Here is a 21,234-nt window from a genome sequence, read left to right on the forward strand (position 1 = left end):
GTATAATCAGTTTGCAAAGTGGAGCAGTCTTTGGTTTCTTCCATGAATGCTAAAAGCATCAAATGCATTACTATATTCAGCTTGGTTCTCATATATTGATAAAAAACACATTACATTAACTGTGTAAGAACAAAGGGTTTCTTTTAGGGGACCCTTGTTATCCCCAGCTAGGGTATATAGTTGAGGTAGGCATACGTACATACTCTATGTCGCATAGTAAGGTTTTGCAAATACCAAGAGAGCGCTTGTGCAATTCTAATGAAACTTTCTAAGAACCTTTAGCACAAGTTATTCAGTGTATCCTAATTTGTGTCTGCATGGGGTTGTCTGTCTGTCTGTCTGTATGTCTGTCTGTCTGTCTGTCACACTTATACACATAATTCAGGAAAATATACAATTTCTTGTTCAATTTCTTGTACAAAACAGATTTATTTTTGTCCCCATGTCCAGCAACACTTCATATACTGTATATGATAAATTCTGGCTTGTGAGGTTGGAATTAAAAAATAATACTATAGAGAGGTGACTAAGCATTATATCATATGTGACACAGAAATGGGCACCACAGGGTTATAGATGTATTTTGGATAAACCTGCATAACAGGGGGTTACTACATTGGTAGCTATGCAATTGCAATTATACATTTATTAAAAATAGAACTTGCCTGAGCTGCTTTAAAAACATTCTGCACAAACTGGGTGAAACCTGAACCACACCGATTATTCTGGATTTGTCCCAAATCTATAGAAATTATATTTTGTCAAAAATACTAAAATTTGATGGTTGATGATTTTGAAAGCCATAGAAATGGAGAGAGATTCAGTCCAGCCTAGGCTACAATACCCTAGAGAGGTAAAAGATAAGTGCTTTTATCCTGCTGGTTCCACCTCACCCACCTTGCAGTCAGTGCTGTGAATCTGGTGGTGCCCATTCATTGGCTATCCCTCTGTCAGACTGCAGCAGTCCCACGTGACTGTATTTTCTTTGACAAAGAAGCTGGCAATTTATAAGGAAACAACTTAAAAAAAAAAGATCAAGAAGGCTATCACATATTGTGACAGTAAATAGTTCAATATCTAAGTATTCTGTTTAATCAATAACACACTAAAACTGTATATATATATTGTCGCAGGGCAAAAAAAAGAGTTGGTGGTTGGCAGGGATAGGGTTCATTTCTGTCCCTGCCAGATAAATGTGGGTGTGTGGTGTTATTATTATTTATTTCTTAGCAGACGCCCTTATCCAGGGCGACTTACAATTGTTACAAGATATCACATTGTTTTTACATACAATTACCCATTTATACAGTTGGGTTTTTACTGGAGCAATTTTAGTTAAAGTACCTTGCTCAAGAGTACAGCAGCAGTGTCTTCTACCTGGGATTGAACCCACAACCCTCCAGTCAAGAGTCCAAAGCCCTAACCACTACTCCGCACTGCTGCTGTGTGTGGTGTGGTGTGGTGTGATGTGGTGTGTGTCGTGTGGTTGGTGTGATGTGTGTGGTATGGTTGGTGTGGTATGTGTGGTGTGTGTGGTGTATTGTATTGTGTTTGTTTGTTACTGGTAAACGGCTAAGCTGTCCAGTTATAGTTAGTTGAAGAAAACAAAGTGTTGTTTTGTACTCCATGTGGGAGTTAGGTTTGGTTTTTGTTTTGTGACTAATAAAACTGAGCAACCAAGCTAAACTTCAATTTCTGTGTCTGGGTCTGCTTAAAAGGGGCAAACACACCTGTGAGCCATTTTAAAAAAGGCATAATACCACAGTAGTGATGTCAAAAAGTGATAATTCCTCTAGAGGAAAATATACTTGAACTTTGACCCATTCGACTCCTCGAGACCATCACTTTCAATTCAAACACAAAATGTCTTGTTCTCAATCACTTGACAACACCCACAATACAGAAATGTTTATTAATGATTAACAAAATGAGAATACGTTAAAAAAAAGATGTAAAACTGGAACATTCGGATTTCAGAGAAACGGATAACGACATAGAACGTCTGTACAGCACTGAAACAATACGTTTAAAAAAATCCGAACTGTACTGCAGAACCTCGTCTTCTTTAATATTAGCATCACAAGGGTATCCATGTATTATAAAAAATAATAGATGGACCTCTTCAGTGAGTTACAGGAAAACAATTCCATCTCGGGTTTCTGTGACAGTTTATAAATTTATGACGTCACAGAAACCCGAGATGAAATTATTTTCCTGTAAGTCACTGAAGCCCAGCTATTATTCTATATATAATGCTTTGCTCTCATGGTTTATCAAGTGACATTATTACTTAGTACTATACAAAAATAATATGCGTATGGACAGTCCAAACCTTACTAATTACCAAAACTACATCATTGCTGTTCAGTTCTTATTTCATTGATATTTAACCATTAACCATGATTACAATACATGCAGCTCATTACACTCAGGTATCAGGCCACACATATTGAATTGTGCCGTGGTTATGCATGACTACAAAACACATTTTCGATGCAATTTAATGCAAACCTGCTTCATAAGTATGTTGTATATGTTACAGTACTACTGCAGTACTTTATAGTAAGAGTTATTAAAACCAACAGGCTTTCCTATCCTAAGAGCATGATGTAAACCCAGGTCCTCATGCAAATCATCATTTTGGCAAGGATCAGGTTTGACAGCTGTGCAGGGCCAGGAGTGATGAGCTCATGTGTTTGTTTCATTACTTTTTAAAAGCAGTAAAATAATGTTCAGTAAAATATTGCAAGATATAATTTAAAATGGTTTTCTGACTTGAAGAACTTTGGATCAGCAGAGAACGGGTCAATCAGTGAAGTCTGGAATTATTCATTATGGTTACCAGGCAAGCTGCCACCAGAGATTCTAATTTCTATAAACTGTATGTCATAAAATCACATGGGAAATTGGCTGAGCAATCTCCTCAGCCTCAGCACTAAACCCAACAACAACATCACAACATATACACATCATTCGAACTGAAATCTTTAAACAGCAACGAGAGCAAAGAAAACTGTGTTGAATTGAATGTAAAAAATTAGCCATTCTTTAGTTTTCTGCTTTTCTGTCCTTTCAAGTGGTTCCTTATGTTAAAGAATATTTACAGTAATTATATTTTAAACTTTTGTATTCTATTCGATTTTTAACTTTTCAATCCCTTGCATATCTTCCATTGGTCATAAAAAAAGACTTAAAACATTTTCTACCCTCTCTATTAATGTGTTTTTTTTGTTTACATTTTACATTATTCCATTGTCGGACTTATTTTTGCTATTTAGTAATTACAGTGCATTACATATAGAGTAATACATGGGCTTCAGTTAGTTACAGGAAAATAATTCCATCTTGGGTTTATAAACTACAATTAAAGTAACTTTCATTAAAGTTCAGCTGAAGTTCTGTTTTCCATAGGCTGTGTTTGGCTCCTTGCTATCAACTGTTCTCCATATTCTATTATTAAGTGTGGGGTTGTATAAGTACCCTTTATTTACTTGATCTGGGAGTGACTCGTGATTATTGTTTAGAAATTAGAGTCATGTTAATTTCAAGCCTCATATTTTTTTTCCAGTTGCTTTTCATATCTTAAATCAAATTCCAACTTAGTTAAAACGGAGACTTCTTTGTAGAGTCTTTTCCAGGGAATCAGGACTTACATTAAATTAGGCTTATGTAATTCAAGTAATATATCAAACACAAATTGCAAATGTTTTTAATTGGAAAAACATCTGAATGTCTGTTTCATGATTATTTTATAAAGATTTTTTGAGTTCTACAGATAAATAAATCCCAGACACTGGGAGGCTCCCCCGGTAAAGGCATGGCTGTGTGGTGTGCAGGGTGAGTCTTACAGTCAAGGAATGTAGGGTTACGTCACAGCTGTATAAAGTTGATGTTCTTTGCTGGGGATTCTATGATGAGTGTAGTGGGTTAGGGAGGCAAAATTGTCAGGGACCTCACCTCACAGCCCTTAAGTGGCCCTTACTGGCCTAGCACCAGAAGAGCTCAAGTCCTCGCGACTTTCTCAGGTGTAAGGTATTGTACGTACTAAGCAGCGAACAGCGACCAAATTAAAACAGTACCGTCTTTCAAAATGTTTTAGGAGCGGTCAAATAAGGTTAGTTTATCTTTCCAAAAAAGATGCCATCTATATCAACTAACTGAATATTATAAAATACAGTACAATCATTTCCCCAATGGTCCTGATACATTGAAGACACAGTAAGGTATGTGGACATACTAAAAAAAAAGGCAGTATCTGTTTTGTTTGAATTATTTTTTTAACTCTTCAGAAAAATAAGCATACCGTACCAATAATACCTTATCACATGCTGCATATCATTTTAATCATGAAAATGTCTGTATCAGTCCCAGGGTGTGTGGACCTTTCAGTATCCCATTTTTTGTATACATCTTTTAATCTGTTCATTGAGCTCCAGGCTATGGCATTTTTGATTAAGTATTAACAGCTGAAGTACCCATTTAGTGGAGTTTAGGATACCGGTTTGTCATTACATTGTACATACTTGAGAAGCAGACTTAACTGGGTAGAAAGCAGTAGGTACAAAAAGTTCATTTCAATCTGTGAATGTACTAAAGAAGTAAAGTGGATACTAAAGTGGATAGGGCCAAAGCTAGTTAGCAGTAAACAACATCCCACACATAATCAAATGCACATGACTGGTGTGTACATGTATTAACACTCACAATGAAATCATTATAGCTAGAGGAAAATAATCAGCTGTAAATACTTGTGACTTGCTCCAACATGAACATGTAATAGTGCTTAAAGACAAAGGTGTACACTTATTTCACAACTGAAGTATATAATTGGTCTTGCTTGAATAAACATACAGATATACAAGACAAAATTACAAAGAAAAGATTAAAATGCGTGCTTGTGGTACTTTGAACCACACTTGTGTTTGTTTAGACCAGTAGCAATCACTGTTGTCACCTCTTTACAGTCAAACCTCATCAGCAGGCTATTCTTCATCTGGCCACATCTGGCACTGACCAGGTCACATGACTCCAGCCAATTTTCCTCCCAATCCCCTTTGAATGCAAAAGCATATGTTCCCTTTTAGTCCCCAACCAAGATTGACAACTTGACATGACCAGGAAAATCCCACTTGCATGACTCACACTCCACTCCACATGGTAGTGGCTTTTACTGAGCCACTCATTGTGAGCCACTCATTGTTTGTTTTTCACCCATGTTGTGAACAATGAAAGGGATTGGCAAAGCTATTATGGTTAACACTTCCTTCCGATCAAACTGTATTATATAACCATTGAACAAGGCCTATATAGAAAATATTTGAACAAGGAGTAACACAGTACAGGTTGACATAACTTGAATATTATCTTTGCATATATAAAAAAAAAATATTTACAACATTATTTTACTAGCGTAATATAGCCTTATATGCTTTAAAGGGTCAAAATCCATAAGCCAAACATTAATACTGAATGCTAGAAGAGACAGACTGGACATAATGTTGCAGAAACTTATTAAGCTTTTTTGAAAGAGACACAGCAGTGTTAAAGGCTGGTAATGCAAGGTCAGCTGTGCCTATCAAAAGGATTGTAGACATGTTTTAGGTCTGTGCTTACAAACTATTAATAATTCATTTGAAAAGAGGATATTGTGACTACCAAGCGTGTTATTATAAAAAAAATAACATAATATATACAGACGTGCTCAAATTTGTTGGTACCCCTCCACAAAAAACGAAGAATGCACAATTTTCTCTGAAATAACTTGAAACTGACAAAAGTAATTGGCATCCACCATTGTTTATTCCATATTTAATAGAAATCAGACTTTGCTTTTGATTTTTTATTCAACATAATATTGTAAATAAGAAAACAAATGAAAATGGCATGGACAAAAATTATGGGGCCGCTAACCTAATATTTTGTTGCACAACCTTTAGAGGCAATCACTGCAATCAAACGTTTTCTGTAGCTCTCAATGAGACTTCTGCACCTGTTAACAGGTAGTTTGGCCCACTCTTCCTGAGCAAACTGCTCCAGCTGTCTCAGGTTTGATGGGTGCCTTCTCCAGACTGCAAGTTTCAACTCTTTCCATAGATGTTTGACAGGATTCAGATCAGGACTCATAGAAGGCCACTTCAGAATAGTCCAATGTTTTGTTCTTATCCATTCTTGGGTGCTTTTAGCTGTGTGTTTTGGGTCATTATCCTGTTGGAGGACCCATGACCTGCGACTGAGACAGAGCTTTCTGACACTGGGCAGTACGTTTCGCTCCAGAATGCCTTGATAGTCTTGAGATTTCATTGTGCCCTGCACAGATTCAAGGCACCCTGTGCCAGGCGCAGCAAAGCAGCCCCAAAACATAACCGAGCCTCCTCCATGTTTCACTGTAGGTATGGTGTTCTTTTCTTTGAAAGCTTCATTTTTTCGTCTGTGAACATAGAGCTGATGTGACTTGCCAAAAAGCTCCAGTTTTGACTGATCTGTCCAAAGGACATTCTCCCAGAAGGATTGTGGCTTGTCAATATGCATTTTAGCAAATTCCAGTCTGGCTTTTTTATGTTTTTCTTTCAAAAGTGGAGTCCTCCTGGGTCTTCTTCCATGGAGCCCACTTTCGCTCAAAAAGCGACGGATGGTGCGATCAGAAACTGACGTACCTTCACCTTGGAGTTCAGCTTGTATCTCTTTGGCAGTTATCCTTGGTTCTTTTTCGACCATTCGCACTATCCTTCTGTTCAATCTGGGGTCGATTTTCCTCTTGCGGACGTGCCCAGGGAGGTTGGCTACAGTTCCATGGACCTTAAACTTCTTAATAATATTTGCAACTGTTGTCACAGGAACATCAAGCTGCTTGGAGATGGTCTTGTAGCCTTTATCTTTACCATGCTTGTCTATTATTTTCTTTCTGATCTCTTCAGACAACTCTCTCCTTTGCTTTGTCTGGTCCATGTTCAGTGTGGTGCACACAATGATACCAAACAGCACAGTGACTACTTTTCTCCATTTAAATAGGCTGAATGACTGATTACAAGATTGGAGACATGTGTGATACTAATTAAAGAAACTAATTAGTTTGAAATATCACTATAATCCAATTATTTATTATCTTATCTAAGGGGTACCAACAAATGTGTCCAGGCCATTTTAGAATATCTTTGTAGAATAAGCAATAATTCATCTCTTTTCACAGCTTCTTTGCTTTATTCTATGACATACCAAAGGCATGCAAGTATACATGATAAAATAGCTTTTAATTTCATCACTTTTCAGGCGGAATGAAGCATTATTTCAATGAGCTGTAAGGGTACCAACAAATTTGAGCACGTCTGTATAAATATACACCCCATGCAGGTTGACACATGATAATATATACAGTACCTGCTTGAGGGCTAAGGTGTTGAGAATGAGATTGGAGATATAAAAAAGGGAGGTTTGTTTACAGTTCTTGGTGGTATCGAAATATAAGAAAGAAAAAAACTCCACCCATAGAAGTGTCTATTGTGAGGGAGGAAAGAAAGCACTCCCTCACTAGGAGAGACTAAGGATCCTGTTATGGGAAAGAGAGCATGCTCCAGCCACTCTCACAATTCTTAGTCACAGCCCTGCAGCACTCAGGGAGAGAATAAAAGTTGTTGAACTCGGAGACTAACTAAATAAAGTGGTTCAGCTGTTGCTGCTCTTACTACTGTAATATGTGTGTTGAGCTCTTTGGTTTCAGGGACTATTAGTTTGGCACAAGGCGAGCAGCCAAGAGGTGGGGTATCCATTCCCTATTTGTCCTGGACAGACCGCTCCCCTTCAGCCTTACATAGAAGAAAAATTGTTTCACCCAAGTCCTGCTCAGTTACTGTATCACTCAGACTCTGGTAAACAGGGCAAGGACTCCAGACACTGGGCTTACTTCAACTTCAGGGCCAGTGGCTACAGATTTTCACTCCTGGTAAGTTTTTCACTTAAACATTTCTAAAAAAAAAAAAAAACAGTGTGTAAAGTTGGTACCGCATACAGAGTATTTTTTGGAGAGGTTTTGAACAGTCATATGATGAACTATATTGCACATATTTTCCTGTGCATTTTTTGGAAATGGAAACTGGTGCTGTTATTTTTCCTAACTATTTAGATTTTTTAATAACTCCTGCACATTTGAAAGTATGTGAAAGACAAATAAATGAAAGCAAAGATCTAAATGGTAAACTATTTTCAGACTGCTTATCTGGCAACAAATGAGTTCTGGTTGTTTGGAAATGGTTTTCAACAGGTTGTTGAAAAGCTTGACATTGTTTGCAGTTGTACTTTCTGTGTATATTTTTTGTATAACAGCGATCTTACATTTTGCTTGAGAGAGGCTATCTGCATTGAATTGTGATGCAAAAACCCTAGATAAACAACCTACAGCTGGAGATTGTCTTTAAACACATCACTGACACACCTTCCCTCTAGGCTGACTACACCAAAAGTACTATTATTACTATTTGCTGATATTATGCCATGTTGAATAAACAGTTATCTATCTATCTATCTATCTATCTATCTATCTATCTATCTATCTATCTATCTATCTATCTATATAATACAGGTATACTTTTATACAGGTGCTGTTAAATACAGGTTTGACTGCTCCATCTGCTTCAATAGCTTTAAAGGATGCTTATATCAAAGGTTTGATTACTTTTGCTTTAAACTGTTATTATTATTATTATTATTATTATTATTATTATTATTATTATTATTATTATTATTATTATTATTATTATTGATCCTTTTTTCTTCTTTTCATCAATGATTTAGCCTGTTTACATTTATTTTTACCCAGCAGAAGAGTATAAATCATTGTTAGCCATGGTGGTAACATTTTCATATTTTGACAAGCCATTGGCATCACAGTGTTGTTAACCAAAACACACTGGTAAAGCTCTGGATTAGTGTCCCTGTACTTATCACGACCACTGTGCATTTTTGTATTGCAAATCGGTTGTGTTGCCTTTGCATATAATGCAGTGGTCTGCTAGCAGTATAGTATTAAACATTTTGAATGCAATGTGTTCAGGGTGATAATGTGCTTTAATGGTCTGTCTAAATAGTGCAACTAATAGAAGTAAACCTATATAAACAGGGCAGGTGTGCCACAATTTGTATTTAACATTCTCCTGAGTCAAAATGTGTACAATGTACTGTATCACCCAGCCTTTCATTCAGAATTCCTTCATGGGTGTGAAAACTAGTTAGTCTGACTGGTTTGCAGTTATTGCTAGCACTGTATTGTTTTTTTTTACCATTATTATGTAGTAAGAGCCCAATTCTCCAACCACAGTTCACTCCCTGGATTGTAGGTAACTGGACTCCCTGCTATGCTGAGCATGGGGGCTCAGCCTGATTGGGGAAGAAGAACTTCCATTGAACTTACAGAATTATGACAGGAACAGGATATAGAGTTGAAATGAAAACATCAACAGCAAAACCATTAGGGACTTGATGTGTGAATGTTGTTACGCTACAAGGAGTAACTTCCACCAGGATGTACTCTAGCTGCAATATGCCAGCTGTAGCTGATAAAAACTATGTGGAATTTAGTATGGTACATCATGAAATACCAAGGATATAGGAATAATCTGTGAAAGAATACATTTCAGAATGTCGAAATACATTCCTTTTCTATCTGAAATTTAAGCAGATAACAGTGTATTTGTACTAGTATCTTTAAGACATTCCTTAGAGATTTGCATTACCTATGTTGTTTGTACCTGTGCTTTTTATGAATTGCGTTGTGCTTGCCAAGGGTGTGGAACTTAGATCACTAATAAGAGAAAACCTCTTCCCACAGGTATGGGAGTGGTACTGCACAGGTTGTGTTGTAAATTTTGTTTTGTAACATTTGGTAACACAATGATAATAACCTGTAATTGTAATTGCCTCTGTAGGTGGATAATTGGACTGTGGTTTAATATTGTCTACTGTACATGTCCAATTACATTATACAAATGTCCTTTCGCAGTGTTATGTTTCAAAGTTGTTTCATATGTAGTGTGAAAAGGACAATTGCACTTACATACACTATACAAAAATACCGTAGCATGAAAATATTTTCCTTGACCTTTTGATAGCTATAGTGGTAACGCAGCTAAAATACTGGTAGTTGTTTCACTTGAGCGTTAATCCTAGCAGGTTTATCATTTAAAGCAAGGAGGGGCAGGAAACCTTGGCACTTTCAGTGCAAATATTTGTTGGAAACTGTGTGCTTAATTCTAGAATTTGAAAATTGTCAACAATATGAATGGCCTGCTTTTGTGATTTAAGATCAGCTAAATGGGCAACCTTTTCTATGCAGTATAGGGTATTTTAAACAGGAAGTATTAAAGGGATTTGTATTTATTTTCACATTTAATTGTCAGTATTATGACTACTTACAGTAAGTGGTTGATGCCAGGTATTATTCTACATATATTTGTTGAAACTAACAGAGAAGTTTGATTTGTAGTTTGTTCTTGTAATTGAAGGGGTTGGTAATTCAGATGAGTGTGTCGAGGAGGATGTAAGCATTTCAAGTGCAACAGATTGACTTGCTCAAATAACTGCTTTACAGATTTTTATAAGGGAAATGCCTCTGCAAAATGTAGGCACAGAGTTACATACATGTAAAGTGAGGTCATTCTGAGAGTAGTTTTTTTCTAATAGACTCTGAATCCAAGAGTCTGTTTTAAGAGCTCTGTGTTTCCTGTGAAACAAGTTGGACAAATTATAGACAAATTACCTTATTGGAATAAAATGCACCTGTGAATGTGTTTCTTATTATTCCAGCAAATAAGTTTAGTTCTGGGGGTGGATAATGGGTATACATATATTCTACAGAATGTTAAACCTGTGTAGTACTAGAGGCACAGTTCCAAAGGTGGGTACCGCAGTGCTAGTGCTGGGTATTACTGTAGCTGTACACTGAGGAGGCATTAGTTATGCATAAGAAGTGGTTTTGTTCCAACCATATCCTTAATTATTACATTGAACCAATTGAAAGTACTTTTTGATTGTACCTGTTAAACCTGTAATTGAACTCCAGGACCTGTTTCTGAGTTAATGGTCAGCACATTACTTGTATAGATGGGAGAGGTGGATACAAATACTACTGTTATTTGGGTGAATTAAAATGTCATCCACTGTGTACGAAGCTTATGAAAACTAATCTCTAACAGTGTATCCAACTCTCTTAAACATATTTCTGTCTTCTCCTTGTGGCAAATTTTGATCTGTCAGCTTTCAATAAATAAAATAAGTACACTATAGCACTGTGGAAAACATAGCTGACTAATATTTGGAAGTACTATTGTGGTGTATTGGACATCACTAAAAGCATACTTTAAGCAGCTGAAGTTTAAATGTAAACTAATGCACGTACAAATTGACCAAATGGCTTTGATACATATCTGTACCTTTAACTGGAGTGGCAGGTAGCTGAGGTATAAATAGTGGAGTGAATGTAAAGGCGTGTTGGTTCTGCCACATCGAGTGTGTATGCAACTGATCTGTTCTGGGCTACTTTGAGCAATGTGTGATAAGATAAACAGATCATTAACAATGACTATTTCATTAAAAGAAACAAGTTCATTCAGAAAAGCAGATGTAAATCACATGTATTCATTATTTCAGAACCATTGAGATTCCGGTACATGTGGCTTCTTGACATGTATCAGTGTACACACCTTTATTATGATATGATAGATCATGTAAAGAAAGTATACTGATCTGTTACACCCCTGACAACAGCTGTAGCTGACATTCTGATATAATACAAAATGAACTGGCAAACACTGTGACAGGGTCACATACTGTATCTGCACCCCGAAGTACACCATCATTCCTAATGACATGTTCTAAGGGTGTAAATGCTTTACTTTTATGAGGAACCTTTAGAACCAAGACTATTAAAGGAGCATTGTATCACAGTGTCATCTAGAATCTCTTATTGTGAATTCCGATACCTGGTTCCATGGAACTAACAATAGTTTTGCTTTTGCACCTGCATCTGTTTCCTGAGAGGAACATTTCCAAGACATTTTTGTTTTGTATGGGTGTGGTTCTAATTATGTTTCCTGACATTGTACTTTGTTTTGACCATTAATGAACTCGCTGGTCAAATGAAATTAAGCTGATACTCTAACACTCAGTTAATTGTATGCTGGGAAAAGCAGCAAAATCCACCAAAACACTTGGTAATGTACAAGAACAGAAAGCTGTGACAGTATCCTGTCACAGGGTGGAATTGAAATGACAGCTGAAGAGAAAAGGTTCAGATCCAGATACACAGAGAAACTTTTTTCACACAATTGTGGGACCGAATATAAATCTGGTTCTTAAGTGTGACACAGAGTGGCTGTTGTCTTGTGTTCAAATATGCGTATCTGACATATGTGGCCATTTAATGTGCTGTTTTCCAGCCAAACAATAAATCAAGGTCATTGAGGCACCAACATTATTTTGGCTTCTCTGCCCATGCCCAACTGATAGCTCAATGTACAATGTGGGCAGGGATAAGTCTTTTCATCGTTCATTGTGTTCTTACTAGATGAGAAGTAGTTGGTGTAATTCCAAGCAAAACCTGCAGGCATTAGTTGGTAACACGCAGTCCCAGCTGGGTGCGGCTAACTTACCAGTTCCAGCTGTATGTGAATTCAATTCATAAATTGCTACAGATTGTATTTCAAAAAGATGTTAAAATTGTGTTGGACATTTCCCCATTGGTGGGACTGTTTAATTTATATGATTATGACTGTTTTCCAAGAAACAGGCTCTTCTTTAGTGGACTATAAAGGTGTCATTTTACATTTTGCATGCATAGTTGGTGATTTGTATTTCTAGCACTCACCAAAACACTTAGCAGTGACATGCAGAATGCAAATAAATCCTGCAAACAGAAAAAAACTGGCCACTGCAACAGACCATGCATGTTGTGTTTATATCTTTTTTCATGTAAAGTGTTTCATTGGGAGTGTGTCCTCTCTTTGAGTATCTGCTCTTGCAGCAATATCCTGTTTACAGAGGCACAGGGTTACAAGAAAACAATTAACAATGCATTATGAGAACAGATGAAACGATTAAAAGCTCATTTGTGTTTAAACAGTCTTTTAACACTCCTTTTAACAGCTTGAGCATTAAGTGCTTCAATAGGAAGGAAATAGGGAACTTTCTGCCAAAAACTTTAGTTCATCTTTGAATATCAAACAATGTAAAGGGATAATTTATATGATCTACATTTCTCAATATTTAATCCTATTATGTGTGCTCTGTATTCCTATCTATTGTTATTTCTGTTTAGATTAGTATTCACCATTCTTACTATTCCAGTAAAGATTGCTTCTAAAAAGTTTAAAAAGTTTTTCTGAATTGAGTTAGTAAGCAGAATTAACAATGTAATCATACAGAATACACACAATAGGATGTTAAACAGGTAAGTAACAGTAGTAAATATTAGGAAAATGTAGATAATGGAAAGTATCCCTTTAAGGCACTAATCCTGAAAGCCAATCCACTAAATAAAAAGTATCAGTAATCTGGATAGAGCATTTGAACCCTTAATTTACTAATATGTTTGACTAATTAACCCTTGCCTTGACACATGCTTTTTCAGGCATTTTTGTTAGGTTTGGAAGTTTATGGGCATGTAACAGTAAGATAACATTGAAATAACAAAATGAAATGTTACGAGACAGCAACATTTTGCAAAACTGGGTTCATGAAATGAATATAAATATGAATATAACTTTTCTTAGTTAATACCCTAAATGTTAAATATCACCGTGCAATCATTCTGTCAAGTTTAATTGTATTTGGATTCCAAATTATTGTACAATATATGCAGATCATCCTGTCACTCTTTACCATGTACAATACAGCATGTTCATGAACTTCAAAAGTAGACCTAATAGTCTTGCTTTGGCTTCCAAACTATATACCGTATGAACCTAATCTTGATTAGGTTCATACAGTATGTAGTTTGGAAGCGATCAACAACTATGATAGACATGTGCTGTATTATATTCTTTACCTTGTACTTTCACATTTCTAAAATGGTTTGTTGACCTAGATAAAATCTAGTCTGGGGTCTTGTGAATTAAATATTTCTACAGTATTTGATGAATCAGCACTCTGAACTGGTGTGTTAAGGTGGGGCGTCATTCTTTTCTCAGTTATTTTTACTGAAACCTGCATCATTTCTATTTGTAAGTTTTCTAGGCAATGACATATTTGTCATGTGAGTAAGTACAGTATTGTGTTAAATACGTGTCTGCAGCAGTTCTTATGCTGTAAAAAAACATGGTAAGAGTACTTCCCCAAACTGACACAGCTGACATTTAAAATAATCCATAAGAACCTAAGCATAGAGGTTAATTTCAGTTGCTTTCTTCATTTTGGTTCTTCATTTTGAAGAGTTTTTTTTTCACATCTTCTGAATAGTTTGTTCTTAATGTGTATAATGTAGATCCCTGTTTGCCATTTTACTGCTCTTTTGAAATTTCTAATTTGTGACTAAAGCTCTGTAACTGCAGTCATGGGGATTTGTCTAAAAAATGAAAAAAAGAATCTAGTAGAAATTAAAGGGTATTAAAGGGATAGCATATATTAATTTATATTTCCTGGTATTTCGGACCATATTCACGAAGCATTAACCACTGTGCTAAGTAAACACCAGGTTTTTTTTCATTTATAACTGCTAATAACACCATGGTAACTAACTTCTCCATAAAAAAAATACTTCTGAAAAGACAACTCATGCAGGGAAACAGCATGAAGCCCATGAGTCAATCATTGCTCACTGGTGCATATGCATCACTGATATGCTTCCTTATCAGTTCAGGAAATCGGTTTTGACTTGTCTTTTCAAAGGATGACATAAAGTGTCCCGTTAATGGAATTGAAAATCCCTCAAGGCCGTTCTTGTAATGGTGCTGCTGTAGAGGGTTCTGTTTCAGGTTGATGGAGTGGAGCCACATGAGTCCTCTGATCCCCTAATTATTTTTAGCCTGGAATGTCTTGTGCTTGCCCTCTAATCCTGGCTACGCTTTTGAAAGAACTTACAGATTTCTAGATTTAAAAAGGAAAACAACTATTACTCTCTTTGCATGCATATTACATTACAAGTGAGTGCATGGAAAGAAGCCTGCATTAATAGTAAGAAAAAATGCTCATCTTGTAAACCCATTTAGAAATGACAACTAGGTATCACATTTCTGCAGACAACAAATTGGTTAAATAAGGTCCAGAGAAGTTGGTGCCACTTGTAGATCTTTCGGTGCTTTGCAAACCTGACCTTGTTCCAGATATCTAAAGTAATTGTAGCTAGCAAAATAATTCCATAAATTCCATTAGCTTCATATATGCAGTTTTAAAGAAACACATATTATAGCAAACATGTATTTTCATTTTAAAATAGACATCAGGTATTACACTGTCCTAAGTTTGCTTGCCTTGGTATCTAGGAAGTCAGTTGCTGCCCTACCTCCTTGGTCATTTCACCCCAGCAGTGTCATGTTACTGGCTGAAAAAGGAGAGCAGTGGATTGGTTATTGACAGAAAATAAGTGAAGGGATGGGGACAATTTCACCCTCTAGGAAATCACATGAATGTACTGCAGTGAAGCTGTGCAGTTATGGTCCTGTAGGTACAATATAATTATGGGATTCTTAAATTACATTTACAATGTAGTTATAGTGCAGCTACACTGCACTTACAATAGACTTGTGGCACTTTAAAGAAACATCCTTGACAATTGCTTTGCTGTAACCCCTGGTTTTAAGTTGCTGTTTTTTTTTCAGCACTTGCAACACCTTTTCTGTTATGTTGCAAGGAGATATGACATAACCAAAGAACAATGCAATTTAAAAAAAATGCAAACTGGATAGTGCAGTTCCGTTATTTTACATCTACTGTAGTTTGGGGTATTTGTTCGTTATTCTTTCAATGAGATTAAGTAACAGCCAATGCTGTTGATGCAGCTGATACTAAGAGTAACATTTAAACATGTGTGTGGGGTGTTTTGGCTAATCCAGTTTTTTGTTTTTTTTTTGATGTTGTCCTGAATCATACAATTTTCTGCATTTTCTTTCCAGAAGTTGATTGAAGTTGTGGTAGTTGTAGGCTATATGTTAAGAGCTTTAGGAATGTGTGGCATATTTAACTTACCAGATATGTGCCAAGTTAAATACATACAGGGTGTGAAACGTCACAATAAGTGTACATTTACAGCATGTTGTAAAGATTATTGAACAGTCTGAATATTCTGTACAGTTAATGCAGGGTCTTACTGCAGACTTAAATCACCACCTTAAAGTTGATCTCCATTACTTTCCTTGACCTTCCTCCTGCAGATATGATTGTAAGTAAATCCTCATAATCAATATCACAGGTCACATGACAAGTATATTTATGAGACTGGTGGAATGCTTTCCCCCCTGGGGTTTCTTTCATGGAAATGCTGCACTAGTCCAATGCAGAGTCATTGTATCTGTTTTATTGTGTCAGCAGTCAGGTCTCATTATTCTGACTGCATGGCAATGGAAAACAACAATTGTGTTGGAACACAACAATTGTGTTTCAATAAATAATCATCTGAGGTTTATATTTTAACACATAGATAAAGGGGTCTATTTTATTAGTCTAAACAGTGGTGGGTCTTCATATTGTTGCCCTAAAAAAAACTTTTATTGTACTGTAGTAAGGTTAATAATGGGCCAACAAATTACCCTTGTGGGAAAAAAACACAGCAGGATTAATACAGTTAAAGGGCAGTGGTATTTAGATCTGCCACTGTTTCAATAATTAATCATGTGACAATGTGACCTTTCAACTCTGTCAGCCCACCTACTCTCACTGTCTCTCTTTCTCTCTATATAGAAATAATCAGTTGCTTGGAATGATGAAGGCTGTTCAGTACTGATACTTGGGTTACTCCAGACAAGGTCAAAGCAGCTCAAAGAGAATAATCCTAATAACTCAACATGGGAGTAACAGGACCCAGAACCACCATAGAATAGCATGGAAGATGTTTAAAAAAAGCAATTCAAATGACATTTGAAGCTACTTATTCTTTCAAATAGACTCCAACGAGAGCTTTTGTACTAACATTAAAAAATAGCATTTACAGGCCCTGAAGTCAGCAGCGTGATGTAACAGCTTGACAAGGGCTTAGGTATGCATCAGCTGTACAGTATAGTACAGAAGCCCTATTGTGCCCACTCCTGCTACTCTCTGCATGAATGTGGAAAAACAGCCCCACTTGCTTTACACAATTTCAAAATCAAGCTCAACAGCACAACCATATTTAGGAGCCTTCTGGCAGTATGACTTGTTTCTAGCTTTCTAAAAACAATTTTGAGGCCAAACCCTTTTCAGCGTGCTCCGTGATTTATTCTTACTCAAAGTTTGTAGTCTTAAAGCTCAAGTGTAACGTATACTCCTTACTGGAGTACATAATGTTGAACTGGCTTTTAACCAAGGTGCGCTGCCCTGTATTATAGGCGCAGAATGGCATTGTAGTTTGTATTTAAACAACAAAACTGATCATTAAATGCCATCCCCTGTGCACTAGCAGTTTTATATTTCTGCTATTGAGTCTGCAGGGAAGTAAAAGTTCTACCAGATGGTTGTTTGTGTTTCCTGATCCTGCACTGATCTTTAGCCCCCTCTAGTGTCTGCTCTAATAATATCATCAACACCAGGACCTTATTTTGAAGCAATACAAAAGCAAAGGCACATGAAACTATTGTGACAGCAAGAAACTACTTCATTACAGGAGGAAGCATTTACAGTCATTTACAGTGCTCTATTTGATTGTCTCTGGTTTTAGTGCAGCAGTAATTCAAACCATTGATGTATCTAACCAGCTCTAAATTGATGAAAGTAGAGGCACAACGTCAACGTCATAGTAATAGATCGTAGATCACATTTCCGTTCTTTACTATTATTATTATTATTTAAAAAGAACAAGGTTAAAAACAAAGCAACGTTTTGGACAGAGGGACTTCACACAACTTATTTAATCCCAGGCACAGTTTTTATTTTTGCAAACATAATCATCAACAACTTCAAATCACTCATGGCTGGTTTCACAGACCCAGATTAGCACTAATCTTCGGCTAAGTAATGTTATTTTAGGTAAAGTAATCCAAGACTAGTGCTAATCGGGGTCTGTGAAACCAGCCAGCAATCCAAAAAAGTGTACTGAAGAAGACACTAGTCAAAACATTTGTCTACTTATAATATTGCGTATAGCATGAAAAACTGGAATATTAACTAATATAGGAAAGTACTATTTTCACATGTCACATCTAAACGCACCATCTTTTGGATTTTGCAATAATTGTCTGGGGGGGTCACTTTAAATGAAAATAATATTGTACTATTGATCTCCAACACTAAACAGTTAGGTAAAATATGAACTACCAAATTATTAATATAATTTGTTTCATTTTTTAAAAGGGTCTGGAAGAGAGCTGAAGGGACCTGAACTGGACGAAGAAGGAAATGAATCTGTAAGTGAAAAACACTAATAAACAAAACAAATCAGTTATTCCTGAAACCATAAAATGTGAAAATGCTGGTTGATTCCCCTAAAACTAAAAGTGAACAGTAAAACTAACCTTTCAACCTCAGATTGTAAGTCTGGAAAATAATCTAAGCAGACACAACAAAGAATGATACAGAACACACATAAAGCCATATAACTTTAAGGACGGTTTTTGAAGAGTGTTAACACACATTTGCTTTAAACAGCACTTGACAAAATGACAATAAAGTTGTATGAACTGGGCCCATAATAGCATATTAAACATATCAGGAAATATTATGGTATGAAAATGTACATTATATAAAGTGCCAGACCAGATTTGTGAACTAAAACAAAAAAACAATATCCATTCCACTGACTGACAGAACCCATACTGCCAAGGATATTGTTTTAACCAGGTACCTAAATGTTATTTTTTAAAACTGCATTGCATTTGCATGAATAAAAACTGGCAAAAAAGAGCCAGGCATAAATGGTTTGAGGTTGTTCACTATAAATACTATAGCCGAGACAAACTGCAGGCTTTTATGTATTTTGGTTAGAGTTAATATACTGCATAAAGCTATTACTTAAACCACACAGGAATAAACAACACACTGTCTTCTGATTGTCTTTATTGTATGTGAAATTCTATTTTGTGTAAAAGATATAGCCTCTATGTCTTGCAGGTTAATGAAGAATCACCAGAATTCATAGAAGGGGAAAGACCTCGGCCCCAAGGCTCCTCGCCAGTATATGAATACGCAATCAAAGAGGAATACAGAGACTTAGACAAACAGGTATCATGCAACGTTTACAACCCTAAATGCAAACCCTGAATGGAAAGCAGTATCAATGGAAAAAAACATTACAATAACGCAGATGCTACAACTATTTCTCTTTAAGAGACAGAGAACTTGAAATCAAAACAGTGCTTACGTTTCTCATCTTCAGGTCGAGGAGGAAATAGATCAGCAAAGTACAGACTATAAAAAAGGAAAAAGAAAAAGTGGGCTTGGAGCATTCTTTGAAAAGCACTTCTCTGCAAAAATGAGTCAGACAGAGGTAAGTGTAACATCACAGGTCATCAGAATGATATTCACAAATGGCTTTATTCTGTAAAAAAAAAAAAAAAAAAAGCATTATCTACACTATTATGGATGAAGTGATTTGTCTTTATTAGACTCCTATATTTAAGTGATGTGTTGTGTAGTGTAGTATGTGATAAGCCTAGAAGCATAATAATAAAAAGGTTGTATAATACTTGTACTATAATTGTAGCTTTATTAAAAATACTGCCCATGCTTTTCAAGAAGAAACTCCATTTTGTGCATATTTTAAAAGTTACAGACTGCCTCAGAATGCTGATAAGATTTTTTTTATTTATTGGAGACAGAGACTCTACATTACCTTAAATATCATAACACCTTATCTCTCTCTACCAGGACCAGAAGTCACATGCTACCTACCAGACAAACAATATCCATCTTCTTTATCTTGTATTATTTACAGATTAACCAATGCTTTAAAATTGATTGAACCAGCAACCATATCATTGCTCATCCATTTTCTTGTGTTGGTTCTTTTATTGTTTTCTATACTTTAATTTGGGAGATGCTGGTGTTTTAAATACAATCTATGGATAAAAAAAATTCTGCTTCCTGACTCCAGGATTTGAGGAACAATACATCCGTCTCCCTGTAGCATTGCATTTTAAATATTGACATATCCTGACTAAAAGCCATGGTTATTATCACTCCTGACAAAAGGGACAGATTTTTCTAAAATACAAAGCTGACCTCAAGAACAATAATGTTGAAACTAATCCGGTAGCCAGATTAACAGACAACAGAATATATTTGCAATATATTTTGCGCTATGTTTTATATTTCATGTCATTCCAAATTCTTTTCTCCCCCTCTTGTTCTCCAGGAATTTAGGCCTACAGATGAGTCAGATGAAATTGTACAAACCGAAGCTGAAGCATGTGCCAAGGCAATCGTTGTAAGTGGAGGAGGAAAGGAGGGCATATTTGTCGAGAAAGTGATGAAGGATACGCCCGAATCAAAGGTCCCGAGCATGAGAGAAGGTGCATATTTTGTATCTTTCGTCTGTAAAATTAATTATTTTACTGTTACAAATAATTTAACATTTTCACAGTCCGCTTTCCTGTAAAAGATAAATAAATTGTAAAAACATGAATTATGTCATTAGTTAATTACAACAGTTAACTTCATCACTTTGTCCCTTCAAAGTTCATGTTCATTAATATTTTTAATTTTTATTTTTAATTTAGGTGATCAAATACTCAGTGCTACAATATATTTTGATGATGTCAAATATGAAGATGCCCTTAAGATTCTGGAGCATGCTGGGCCCTATAAAACACAGTTCTGTCTGAAACGCAAGTCCCCTGGTGTAACAGACACTGTCAGTTCAGCGACTGTGCAACAGCAGGATGTTGCTCAAGTAAGTTTAAGCTGGTCATTAAAATAGATTGAAAAATGTTGCTGGTAATTACCATATAGCTTCTAGAATTACCTTCTCCATTGATTTTTTTTTTAATGGGTAACCAGTAATGTCAGTTTTAAACTATTCCACTATCCATTGTCAGGAAATAGTCAACTTGAGGATTTAGTAACTTACCATGAATTCAGATTTGTCAGTGAGCTATTTGTCATTTTAAAATATAGTACAAAACCAGTACT

The 21,234-nt window shown here is 36.0% G+C and overlaps 1 protein-coding gene across 1 annotated transcript in view; it reads left to right on the forward strand.

Moving 5' to 3' along the window:
• The first annotated feature begins 7,622 nt into the window (after positions 1–7,622).
• Positions 7,623–21,234, forward strand: part of LOC131697592 (neuroblast differentiation-associated protein AHNAK-like) — a 41,545-nt gene continuing 27,933 nt past the window's right edge. The window contains exons 1-6 of the mRNA XM_058987601.1: positions 7,623–7,936; positions 18,460–18,512; positions 19,216–19,326; positions 19,481–19,591; positions 20,459–20,615; positions 20,823–20,995. Coding sequence (XP_058843584.1) covers positions 19,577–19,591; positions 20,459–20,615; positions 20,823–20,995 — 345 coding nt within the window. The 5' untranslated portion in view covers positions 7,623–7,936; positions 18,460–18,512; positions 19,216–19,326; positions 19,481–19,576. The remainder of the gene's footprint in view (positions 7,937–18,459; positions 18,513–19,215; positions 19,327–19,480; positions 19,592–20,458; positions 20,616–20,822; positions 20,996–21,234) is intronic.

This window comes from Acipenser ruthenus, chromosome 15, assembly GCF_902713425.1.
Source record: "Acipenser ruthenus chromosome 15, fAciRut3.2 maternal haplotype, whole genome shotgun sequence".
NCBI classification, from domain to species: domain Eukaryota; kingdom Metazoa; phylum Chordata; class Actinopteri; order Acipenseriformes; family Acipenseridae; genus Acipenser; species Acipenser ruthenus.